General features: G+C 33.7%; 3 protein-coding genes and 1 non-coding gene across 5 annotated transcripts; 1 reads left to right on the forward strand and 3 right to left on the reverse strand.

Moving 5' to 3' along the window:
* Positions 1–267: 267 nt before the first annotated feature.
* Positions 268–2564, reverse strand: LOC113494322. Its single transcript, XM_026872616.1, has 4 exons — positions 2061–2564; positions 1255–1395; positions 760–829; positions 268–531 (listed from the first exon to the last, which is right to left on the reverse strand). Exons 1-4 carry the CDS (start codon positions 2321–2323, stop codon positions 307–309), a joined length of 699 nt encoding a protein of 232 aa, XP_026728417.1. The 5' UTR covers positions 2324–2564; the 3' UTR covers positions 268–306.
* On the reverse strand, positions 1723–1811 carry Trnay-gua. Its single transcript is given in 2 exon segments — positions 1723–1758; positions 1775–1811. It is a non-coding gene; the product is annotated as a tRNA-Tyr (tRNA).
* Positions 2565–2724: 160 nt separating the features above from the next.
* LOC113494321 (probable dolichol-phosphate mannosyltransferase) lies at positions 2725–5599 on the reverse strand. The gene is made up of 5 exons (XM_026872615.1): positions 5332–5599; positions 5036–5246; positions 4106–4296; positions 3658–3741; positions 2725–3155 (listed from the first exon to the last, which is right to left on the reverse strand). Exons 1-5 carry the CDS (start codon positions 5457–5459, stop codon positions 3020–3022), a joined length of 750 nt encoding a protein of 249 aa, XP_026728416.1. The 5' UTR covers positions 5460–5599; the 3' UTR covers positions 2725–3019.
* Positions 5600–5875: 276 nt separating this feature from the next.
* On the forward strand, positions 5876–10163 carry LOC113494323 (NF-kappa-B inhibitor-interacting Ras-like protein). Of its 2 annotated transcripts, none has more exons than XM_026872617.1 (4): positions 5876–5968; positions 6085–6367; positions 7607–7776; positions 9583–10163. In XM_026872617.1, exons 2-4 carry the CDS (start codon positions 6145–6147, stop codon positions 9841–9843), a joined length of 654 nt encoding a protein of 217 aa, XP_026728418.1. In that variant the 5' UTR covers positions 5876–5968; positions 6085–6144; the 3' UTR covers positions 9844–10163. The 2 variants fall into 2 exon arrangements, with proteins under 2 accessions (XP_026728418.1, XP_026728419.1); XM_026872618.1 differs by having other exon boundaries at positions 6085–6355.
* Positions 10164–12274: the final 2111 nt, after the last annotated feature.

The following is a 12274-nucleotide window of genomic DNA, read 5'->3' on the forward strand; positions in this document are numbered from 1 at the left end:
CTATTGAGTGATGTTGAATGAAGACCGATTGCAGTTTTTTTTTTAAACAGGTGTTTTGAGCAATGTGTTCTTATATTTTAGTCTGAAATATAATTATATAAATACCGTATTACTTTTATATTTTATGTAAAATTGGCTTGGGAAATTCTCTCAATGTGTGGCTGAATACTGCGTTGTCAATTCACTGTGTGTCAGTTTACGTTTTGCATCAATTACTTTAAATTGAAAACGTCTTTGTAGGTATAATAGTTAAAGAAAACATAAGATAGATAAAGATACACATTTATTAAATAAAACTAAATCAAACTATGCTTGATGATTAAGATGAAAACGAAACATTAATTTTAAATACTTCAAGACTGTGCTAAATAGGTTTATTTCGACGGATCCGGGAACTGAAATAGGACTATCCGCTGTGTCGTGATTTTCGTAAAACCAATCGTCAAACTTTGGTCCTTGCTCTATAAAGTAGTTCCACTGCTTTCTTCCTGCTCTAACCTTTAACGAAGTGTATGGTCCTTTGAAATATAACTGAAAAAAAAAATGATGTATGAATCGGTAGGGTACTACATTTTAGACAATCCTGGGACCTACCATCACATAATATATGTAAAGACAATAGTTGTTACGGAATCAAGGCGTATCTCTTTTTTAACGGCGAAATTCTTTAAGAAGTGGTTAACAGTAGAATAAATAGGAGGTTCTAGATTCAAATCGGGTCACAATGTAACCAATATTAATGTTAAATGTTATATTTACCGCTACAGTCGGGTCAGTATGGTAGGTGTCGTCCATTAGATACGCATCTGGTACAACATTTGTTGATAATCTGAAAGTAAATACAACATTCAACTGAAGACTAGGGTTATTTATTTAATGGTTGCAAACTATACACAAGATTTAATAATTTTATACACAAGAATAATAAATTTGCGGGAATTTAAACTTTCTGGGGCTTCCTCTCTTTTTTTATTCTTTAATTTAAACTCACTTCTGTAGGTACCTGTAAAGAATCTCTCTTACCGTATAAGCCACAATTTTTAATTCAGCTCCGAGTCCAACACAACAACACCCTGTGGGTCGAAGTCATTAATTTCTTAACCAAAATAAAAAAAAGTTATGTCAACTAGCTCCCGCTCTTATAGAGTTCAAAATTAGATGTTTATTTAAACATTGCGTACCTAGTTGTTCGTTAGCGTTATTCTTATAAAAAAACCTATTTATTTGCCTTAATCTTTACGTAGGTATACTTACATAAACTTATTTACAAGTCCCAAGAAATCTTTTTTTATATCGTGAATTGTTTCTTGTTTTTCAGCATCACTAGGTTTTGCTGGGTTTGGAGTTTGTTGCGTCGGGCTTCTGTTAGGATTAGACAACTGTCTTCGTTGGGCGCTGTAAAAAGTTCATTAGTAGGTTATCAACGGAAATATTGTGCCTGTTTTCTTAGGCTGTATATATACAAGGACATTGTGTAAATCTGTTTAACTAAAACTAATATCTGTAACCTTTCTTAAAACTATAAAAAGCTGTGTAGAGAGTTATTTCTCAAATTATATAACTGGTTTTTCTTTCATAACGGATTAATGATGTAAACAACCACTTATTTCGGTAAATATATGACCGCAGGTTATCTGTTCATAATTAAATTGCGGTACATCTAGTTTATCAATAGAGATTAACTATTTTGTTTTGATTATTAATATCAAATGCAAAAAGAATTCCTTCGAGCCGGATTTGAACCAGCGACCTATGGATGACAATTTTATACCAGCTACAGTCCACCGCTCTACCAACTGAGCTATCGAAGGGTTGAAATCTCAGTTGAAATAGGTGGGTTAGTAGTACCTATTAGATTAAAAACTTAAAATCCACAGATGAAGTTTCTTTTGAAAGGATTAAAGATGTCATTGTTGCAAAACCAACATCGTCGAGTACCTATCAACAGTATCAACATAAGTATTGATGAGCTAGGTGTATTAAATCGAGGATTTACGTTTGTTTCAATTTATGTAGCAATGTAGATAAATTATAATATCAAAACAAAATTAGGTACTTACGCTGAAATCAATGGTGCGATGTATTTGTAAAACTCGTCCATTTCTGCCGAATTTCCGAGTCTAAGTTTGGGCTGAATAAAATTATCACTACTTAATTCTATGACCCACAAAGGATCACCACTAAAATAGTTCAACTTAAAATTAAATATTGGCTGAATGAGATCGTTCAAACGGAACCTATTTTCAAAAGGGTCCGGTATGTATGCAAGTTTGGCGGCCACATTTGAAATAAGAACGAATATTGTCAATAATAAAAACAACATGGCTGCTTAGCTTACAAAATGTAGGCAATTAACGCACCAACGTAGGTAATAAAATAAGTGGTGTTTAATTAAATTCATGTTTATATATTTTTGCACCTTATTAACAACACCTGAGCAAACTTTAAACCACCATTGTTTCATACTTTTCTTTGTTGTTCTAACACCTTTAAATAGCGTTCCCCAGAACCCCGGAGTAATAAAAACCATTATAAATATTTAAAATAAAAATGTATTCTCTATTTAATTCATGAACTTAAATTAACAAATAAAATCAGTATGTTACAATTATATATCAATTATATTATTGTACCTTTTAAAGGGTATATGAAAATGTACTAAAGTGAGTTTTAAGGTTGTAACATCGAAGTTGTAAAACAATGACTGATTATTTTTTAACGTTATGGAGTTCAGTTGGCTTTTGAAATCTAAGTTTATCATGGAAAATTTACTAAATATCGTATAGAAATTGTTCATAATTTACATATAAAATACAATATTCTTTATCCTATATACAAATACGAAAACCAATGGCATTGTCGTAGTTTGAGTTCAAGTTTTAAAAAAGCCATCTTAGAACTGCGTCGGTCACCTGTGACCGACGGAAATATTACCGAATACCTGTCGGGCACCGGTGACCGTAGCCGACAATCGCAGAATGTATGATTTCAAGACAATGTTGAAAGTATTAATTACATGTTAAGTGGTAGCAAATAAGTACAGCAATGCTTTAGCAAATTGTATGATCTCTGATCCTCCGAGTTTCGACTCTCCGTACACTCTGTCTACAAACGTTATTGGCACTTCTCCTATTGTGTAGTCGAGCTGTCTTGCCCTGAAAGAATATAAATTAGTATTTTTATAGTTCCTAAAAGTGTCAGGGACAAAATATGCTAAGCATAGTCAGTTAGGTGTGAACCTGTATTGTTTATTCATTAATCATCAAACTTTTACAGATTTCCTATGTGCAGACCTCCTTTTAAGAAACGAAAGAAACTACGTGACGCTTGCTAACTATATGGTTAGTTTGATCGCGGCGTTTGAAAAATCTTTTTTTTAAATCGACTCCTGTACTAACGAATTTAATCTTTGGCTCGCGGGGTTTTCGCGAATATTCAAGTCACACAAAGACACCCAAACTCAGAAAAAACATTTGCGGATTACAGAAATGCCTACGCGGGGTTCGAACCCGCGACATGTCGAGTACAGTGGGTTTGGCATGGTGACTTCCACTTAACAGAAATCAGTTAACTAAACAGTAAGGCGAGATAAAAATTATTAGCATATTAATAAACTTACTACTCTCATTTTATGTTAAGAATTTATCAAATAAATACCTTATAATCATTTCCATTTGGAAAACATAGCCTTTGGAGACACAACTGTCAATCAACTTCTGAAGGACATCTTTCTTGTATAATCTGTAAAATAAAACACAAAATATTTCAATCTTGTAATTTGACTTCTTATTTTCTTTCCCAGTTTTTCTCTTAGTCCCATTTTGTTGGACATGGCTTCTAATCTCCAATCTTCTGAGTTATATTGAAAACAAGTTCCCATCTGAACCACCTACATGAAATAATTAAATATACTTGGATAAGACTTTTGGTTGGCAGAATAGCAGTATTTATTATCAGTTTCCACAAAAAATATTGTCGAAGATTTAGATTTTTCAGTACCATTTCAACCATTAAGATATGTATCTAATCTTACACACTATAGTTGTTACACAACACGGAAAGAATATACTCAAGCCATAAGAAGATTGGAAAAATATATACACACCTAAAAGATCCTGTAAGATCTGAAGCACCAGGTCTCAACAGTGTCTGAGTGACGAAATTAGCTCCTCGTGAAATCAACTTCCTCTTGAAGTCCCAACCGTAGACACCGCCACCATCCTTGTACCGAGTCCCAGATACCACATCATAGTCATGTTCCCGTTGTAATTCTATAAATTGTGGTATGAACTTTGGCTGAAAAATGTAACAAAGAGTTTTTATTACATTGTTGAGTTAAAACTTTTTGGTTAAAATAAAACTGGGAATAAGCTCTGCAATGTACAATATATTTGAATATGTTTCATATCAGTGGAATCTTTACTTTCATATTGTTTTCTTTGAATTTCTAAGTAATTCATTTAAACAAATATTTTTTTAGAATTTATATTGTCATATACAGTCAGCAACAGATGTAAATTAGTAAAAGGTTGTATTTTTAGTGAAATGTAACTAGGAATATGCTAACACAACAGCACTGATAAAATTAGCTGTGTCTCTGTTATGAAAATCTGACTGTGTTAACAGAACTTGGTGCTGAGTACTTATTGTATAATTTAATTATACTGAGTCAGTGACTAAAGGACAACAAAAGACATCTATCAGTTTGGCAAATACACTAAAAGCAATGATTTTGCAATAGAAGTATTAATGTTCTTGAATCTATACTAATATATAAAGCTAAAGAGTTTGTTTGTTTGAACGCGCTAATCTCAGGAACTATTGGTCAAATTGAAAAATTCTTTTTGTGTTGAATAGACCATTCATCGAGGGAGGCTTTAGGCTATAAACCATCACGCTGCGACTAATAGGAAAGCGAAGATACAATGGAAAATGTGAAAAAAACAGGGCAGGTATAAATCATAACTTATATCTTCTACCCATGGGGACGAAATCGCGGGCAGCAGCTAGTATAGTATAACATTTTAGTACTTACATGGTGACTTAAATCAGAGTCCATGATAATAATGAAGTTGCCGGTAGCATGTTTCATCCCATGTATGTACGCCGTACCTAATCCTAGTTTCTTTTCTCTCGGTCGAAGTACTATCTTATTGGAACCGTAGAGCTTTTGCAGTTGTTTGGCCACATCCAGAGTCCCGTCCGGACTTCCATCATCGATTATAATCACTTCGTAATCATATCCACTGCAAGAAAACGCGAAAACATGAAGCAATGACGAAATATTTTTTGTTTACAAAGTACTTAAGTAAAACATGCCCGGGCACTTACCTGTTATCCAGATACTTAATGATAAGCCATATCATAATAGGTAAGTTCTCTCTTTCATTGTAGGTTGGTAATAAAATAGAAAATTTGTCGCTTTTTGTTATCTCCGAATCTGAAACCGTGGCCGCCATGCTGTCAAACTAAATGACAACTTGTGAGTTGTGATGACAACAGACAAAGGCAACTGCGAAAGTGTCAAAACTTTTAACGCCTTCGCATTTTTTGCTTTTTGATTTTGACTCAAACGCGGAACAACAAAATACTCCGCTTTGCTATGAATTTTTTTTTGTAAGTTTAATAATATGATTGATGCGAGGCCGATTATTTTTTGATGAAACGATAAGATAATCAGAACAGATAAAGCTTTAAATACGACGATTTTCGATAAGCGTTATGCTTACGTATAATAAAAATTGGTCAGTAACATAATAACTTAATGTCTAAATATCAAATAATCGTGTCTTAAGTAAGTAGTTTACTGAATTTCATGTTGAACAGTGGATCTTTTAAAGTAAAAGTATGAAACGGAACGCAAATTACATTTACGTTTTCTGTCAATATTGTCACAGTTGTCATAATAGTGGGATAACAACAAGTAGACGTCCTCGATAAAGTGAAACTAACTTACGAGTATTTAAATGTACGGCTAATGAATAATTCCTTTATATTAATTAAGCTGAAAATAATCTATTTTATTTGACTAATACAGTTGACTATTGACTAGCATAGTTAATCACCAGTGTAAATTATTTGCAGGGGAACAACACCATCCGTCATTATGTTTCGAAAGTGAAATAATTTAAAATAAAAAGAAGAATGGGGAAAACTAGCAAAGTAGTTGTATGTGGGATGAAAGGCGTGGGTAAAACCGCCGTATTAGAACAACTCATATATGGAAATGTGAGCTATAAGTCATCATTTTACCCGACTATTGAGGACATTTATGTGGCAAATATTGAAACTGATCGGGGTACGAAAGAGAGAGTCTGTTTTTACGATACAGCGGGATTGGAGCCCCCGCTTACAGGCGAGTTTAAAGGTTTAGTTAAATTTGATTTGTTACTGCTTAAGTGCTTGTACAGGCTGGTAAGAACTGCTTTGGCATTATGAAGCTTGTCTGTGCCTAAAAACTTGTGTTCTATTTTTTTATATGCAGGAAGTTAAAAAATCCCCCTGTTTCTTAATTTAAAAATATGATTTGTTAATGTCTTATTACAGAAATTAAATTTTAAATCAGTTTCAAGTTTTTATGTATGTTCTAACTTAACCAAATTATATGTTTGAATATTCAAGGACTATGTAACTTCTGTTTAAAGATATATAAATTAGCCTATTACCTTATTTTCTAGTAGTTGTGAATTGGATCACAATTAAACTAATCATCTTTTTAAAAATTATATGTACCACAGAGAACACATCTTATGAATTATGCAGTTTTGCACATAAATATTGTAAATAAGGACACAATTATATTTTTTTAAGCTTTTATTTCTTTTAACATCACACAAGCCAAGCACAGCAAAAATCTGCACTTGAGTGGTATAACTCTACTGTTTTGTAATATCTAATGTTTAATTAATATTTTTACATATTTATCTGGAGACTGGTTTACTTAATAAAGTTGGTTGACTAGCACTGGCCTCATAGGATTCACTCAATGTAAAAGATTTATAATAATTTAGGAGGAATCTTGTCAGTAGCAAAAATAACAATTTATTCCTAATAAACCTGTTTTCAGTTGATTTATATTTTTTTTTTTTTTTAAATGCGGACGAATAGAACAGGATTCTTTTTGACATTAGATGTTGCAATTCAGATTTCAGCCATAATATTTTGTGTAAATATGACCTGACTTTGTTTTTTTTATTAATGTCATTGTTTTAAGAAGTTTTTTCCTGTCATCAAGTTCACTTGAAGAACTTAAAAAAAATATTTTTGTTAACTAGGGCTGTTTAATCTGGAAATCATAAAAGGTGTATGAAGAATATCCATTACTGTCATTTTTTTTTTCAAAAAGTGAAACAACTTATTCCTAAAAAAACAACTAACAAAAACAAAACACAATTAGCCAAAAGATCACTATGGGCGAAAAATAGTTCGGGCATAATCCTTAAACAAATAAAAAAGACCATCTTAAAGATTTCGGCAAATATTGTATGAAATGTATGACAGGCCCGCCACAATAATTATGGTCGAAAAAAAGTCTATAAATATCCCTCACACAAATAAAAAAAGACCATCTCAAAGATTTTCGTATCTATTTATTCATCTATGACAGGCCCGCCTCAATCCCCGACCATGCAGTTGACAGCCAACCAGGTGCTACAGCGTCACTACCTCGGCTTCGCTGAGGGCTTCGTCATGGTATACGACACCACACGACCGGAGTCACTGGATGTGCTCATGTATTTAAAGAAAGACATCGACAGGAATAAGGATAAGAAAGAGGTATTATATCATTTTTATTTATTTTTAAAAGGTTAACTTAGGTGTAATCGCACCACGCCAAACCCACTGTGCGCGGTCGTGTCGCGGGTCCGATCCCCGCATAGGATAAGCGTTTGTCCAGAGAGTCTGAGAGTCTGGGTGTCATTGTGCATGTGACTTGCGAATTCACGAGAATATTGTAAAACCCTCGGGACACAAGGATTAAATTCATTACTGCGGGAGTCGTTAAAAAAATAGGAGAATTAGATGACGATGATACTGACAAGTATTTATCGGGATTGCCCGACTAGTTTCGGACCCAACCGAAGTTCTTTATTATAAGCTGACACGGCAACGGGTCGCGAGCCGAAATCGCGAGTCATCACTCCAGATACATACCTACGTGTGAGTAAACCGTTGCATCATTTGATAATAATAACAAAAAATAATATTTTGCGTGTTAACGATAATCATGCATTCCTTTATAATGACACGATAAGCATGATAAATTATAATTGTGTTAAATGAATGCAGGTTATATACTCTGGGAAAAATATGGATAGCCGTAACCTTATACAATATTTTCCGTAATGTTTTTCGGAACCGATATTATTTATTCTGGATATTGGCGGAGTTAAAAATAGAATAATTACAATTTAACAAGATTATGTCATATTATGACTTAATCTCACACGCTTTTATTTAGTTTTATATGCCCCGTTGTCTATCTGCATGTCGGTCTATAGTCCAATCTTGCAAGTTGATCTACTTCCCGGTTTCCGTATGAGATGACATGGTGTGAAGGTCAAAAGCTGATCAGATGCTGAAACTCTTTGAAGCGGGATTTTCCGATGGGTTTACCGTAGCTCCGGTACACAAAGGGTTTGAGTACACCGACTAAAACAACCACCCAAAATGCATCCCATGCATGTTGGGTGGGCTTTAGTCGGTCTTTTTGTCTGTTGAAGTTTGACACTCTTTTCCGCTCAAGCCAAAGCGGAAAGAGTCGTTTGATGATTTCCCATCCGGAAATAGCAATGCTGATGCTTAAAGGTGAAGAAGAGCACCACTAAAAACACCATCGAGTTTAAATTCGTTTGAAATTACTCTCTGAGTATCTACGTACTTTGATTCCCAAGCAAATAGTTATCGAAAAGGTTTTTTTATAAGCTTGTGTAACATATAAAAGTATTCATAATATACCCGAAACTGAATTCGAACAGAACCGAAAATATCGTAATATCCGTATAACGTCCCTAGTTTACATATACCTACACTTATATATGCCATTGCATAATTAGTTTTAAAATGTTATGCCAGAAAAGTTCATGGCTCCCCTGTGGCCGTGACCGGCACGAAATGTTGGTAAGTATGTATATCGCTTTGGCACGCGAAAACTTCTATAGGGAATATTAACAAGGTTGAAAAATAAATTCTCTTTAGGTACTAGCGAAACCTCGCCTCTCTTACACTGCGGCTCAAAATACCTAATGTTTTCTGGGTTCATCTATATACTTACATAGATATATTTTTCCATATTCAATCATAGATATTGTGATATCCTTAGGATCATCGTAATCCTATCCTTTTCCCAGCTATGTTGGGGTCAGCCTGTGGATGCAGCTAAGACTGCCTGTCTGACCTCCTCAACCCAGTTACTGGAGCGACATGATACCCCTTAGTAGGACTGGTTGCCAAAGATATGATAAAATAATAACAGAGTACAGAGCTTGTGTGTTTTTTTTGGAAGGAACGGATAGCGCGGGGCAGGAAAGAGTTTTTATGTGGAATGGGAGGTTATCGATGATTTTTTTTTTTGGATTACAGGTAGTAATGCTAGTTATCGGCAACCGCACGGGTCCAGATGATGTCAACTGTTTAGAAAACACGTGTTCGAAAGCGTCAAATTGGTGCGCGCGGGAAAAGATCCGCCATTTTGAAGTCTCAGCCATGGATCGGCCATCTTTATACGAACCGTTCATTTTCATGACTTCGAGATTAAACCCGGTTCAGAATAAAACTGCGTTCCCACAATTAAGTACGCTGAGTAAGTTGACCCAGAAAAATAACAAAAGTGAAGCTATGTAACGGTACGTTTTTAGTCTATGCCCATTCTGCTATCAACCGTGAAGGTTGATCGCGTTGTTTGTGGTTGAGGTGAGCTGTCAAAATGTGGCGGGAAATAATTTTTAAATTGCCTAAAATGAAAATTTAGCTTTGCGTAAACTAATATTTATAATGTAGAAATTACAAAGTTTTTGACAAGATAAAAGTAAATGATCCTAAAATTAGAAAGCTCTTTTTCATAACATGTTATGTAATTGATTCATAGATATATAAGCTTGCGTAGTTGGACTCATTAGAGATACAACTTGTCTGATATCGGAGACCGAACTACAACATAAAACCATCACATAAAAATGTTTAAACCATCACTACCATAGCTTTTCAAGACAATGCTTTGCCAATTACAATTGTGTAAGGGTGACAGCGCACTACACGTAGAGCGACGTCTCTCTTCCACACAGCAACACTTTAACACATAGCTGTATTACCCAAGCAAAATAAGGCTTATTTACTTAAATTAGGATAATATTAGTATTTAGTGTAAAAGTTTCCTCCTTCGCTCTCTCTTATTAACTCTACAACTGTCCTTGAGTACGTCGCTTGTGTGAAATGCCTAATTTTGACAGCTTACATAGTGTACGGCTTGAATGAAATACTCCTTGAATATGAACTTAGATCATTGAACAAATGAATAGAAAAGGGACACTTATTAAGGGCCTATAACTACTTAATTACCTCTCGAAGTAAAACTGTTTAGTTGTAGATCACTCTACGCAATCTTTTTCCATTTGAAACTGTTTTGCTTTATAGTGAGTTATAACTGAGAATTAGTAATATACCTCTTAATTATACCTGAATGGTAAATCCAGTTATTAAAGAATCTTTACTTTACTCAGACTCACTAGACGAAGACACGCCCAACAGCTAGTACATAATCATCATTCATCATCATCATTCCCCTGCCCTTATCCCAATTATTTTAATTGGGGTCGGCGCAACATGTCATCTTCTTCCATACCTTCCTGTCGGCCGTCATCTCACAAGAAACACTCTTTACAGCCATATCGTCTTTCACACAATCCATCCATCGTTTCTTTGGTCGTCCTCTTCCCCTATATCCATCCACATCCATGCTTAACGCCTTCTACACAACAGCAGCACAACAACAGCTAGTACATAATACAAAATGAAATTACCTACTGTAAATTTTTCTTTATTAAAAAGTTTTTTTTAAGTATTCTCGAGTGCCCAGACAATTATATTGATATCTATTAATTAATGAAGGCCTGGTTAGAAAAAATAGGTTATAATAAAAAGCAAAGTTGATATTCAAGAAGTATTTCATAACTTCATCGTTTCATAAATCCTTGTTGTTGTTTTAAATTAGTTTTATGGGTATTATTTCTGTATTCTATAGTCTGAAATTTATTTATTTAAGCCTAGTTATGTGACACTATGATTAGATCATGAATTAGTTTTATTAATAAGTCTATGTTTAATTTATGAACAATTTTAAATATATTAAATAATAGCTATAAATAAACTATATGACAGTATTTACTGAAAAGGAAATCTCATTTTTTAATTTAGAATATTGTTTTAATATTAAATGGATCGGGTCTACCACCACATGTTCAAGTGAATATAGTGTAGTTGTGAGAAAGAGATGACACTCTAAACCGTGTATAGCGTTGTCTCTCTCAGAAAACTGCACGCACTTTAAGTGTAGGTGGTAAGTCTAAGTTTCAAATATAAACTGTCTTTAATATTGTTTTACATATAAAACGTAGCATTAATGCCCCATATTATACGCGCGTAAAACATGTACCTTAGTAAGCCGATGGCAAAAAAAAAACAATTTAAATGAAATTTATTTTTAAATGTACTTAAAAAAGGTTTTAATCATAAAAATCATTGTCATCGGAGTGTGTCGTGATCGGGGCATAGATTTTATACTGGTCTTAATAGGCTAGGTACTTAGAAACGAATTTAGAATTAGTTTTAAATGAATTTAGTGCAATATAAAATGTAAATTTGACTTTTCGCATCTCTGCTTTGTATTTTAGCGAGACTTTTTTAAATTGACAAGGTTTTACTAAAACTCGTTATAGACGATTGACGATGAAGTTTTGATTTGAAGAGACTTTGGTTTGACTAAAACTCAAAATGGTTTCAGTCAAAAAAAAAAAAAAAAACATAACGGGAGCTGTTTCGGCTCTTTTATTTTGACAATCTTTTGGAATTCAAAAGCTGAAACGTTTGGATAAACAACATCTTATTTATAAATTTACCTAATGCGATCGTTTTGTGTAAAACCTTGAATATTTGTAATATTAACTTAAAATGTATTTTATTGAACAAATATAATAATGTACTTACACTGGTTTGATGTATTAACGTAAATACGTCGCCTAGTAGGTATTTACGCTAAGGTGTCAATTTTTTTCGAAAT

The sequence above is a fragment of the Trichoplusia ni genome, chromosome 5 (genome assembly GCF_003590095.1).
Source record: "Trichoplusia ni isolate ovarian cell line Hi5 chromosome 5, tn1, whole genome shotgun sequence".
Classification (NCBI taxonomy): Eukaryota; Metazoa; Arthropoda; class Insecta; order Lepidoptera; family Noctuidae; genus Trichoplusia; species Trichoplusia ni.

Coding starts and splice junctions, on each gene's coding strand:
- LOC113494322 (XM_026872616.1), bottom strand. CDS start 2,323: ATGTTGTTTTTATTATTGACAATATTCGTTCTTATTTCAAATGTGGCC. Junction 830..1,254: donor GGACTTGTAAATAAGTTTAT/GTAAGTATACCT, acceptor ATTTACTTTCAG/ATTATCAACAAATGTTGTAC. Junction 532..759: donor ATACTGACCCGACTGTAGCG/GTAAATATAACA, acceptor TTTTTTTTTCAG/TTATATTTCAAAGGACCATA.
- LOC113494321 (XM_026872615.1), bottom strand. CDS start 5,459: ATGGCGGCCACGGTTTCAGATTCGGAGATAACAAAAAGCGACAAATTT. Junction 5,247..5,331: donor ATTAAGTATCTGGATAACAG/GTAAGTGCCCGG, acceptor GTTTTCTTGCAG/TGGATATGATTACGAAGTGA. Junction 4,297..5,035: donor ACTCTGATTTAAGTCACCAT/GTAAGTACTAAA, acceptor TACATTTTTCAG/CCAAAGTTCATACCACAATT.
- LOC113494323 (XM_026872617.1), top strand. CDS start 6,145: ATGGGGAAAACTAGCAAAGTAGTTGTATGTGGGATGAAAGGCGTGGGT. Junction 6,368..7,606: donor GCTTACAGGCGAGTTTAAAG/GTTTAGTTAAAT, acceptor CATCTATGACAG/GCCCGCCTCAATCCCCGACC. Junction 7,777..9,582: donor GGAATAAGGATAAGAAAGAG/GTATTATATCAT, acceptor TTTGGATTACAG/GTAGTAATGCTAGTTATCGG.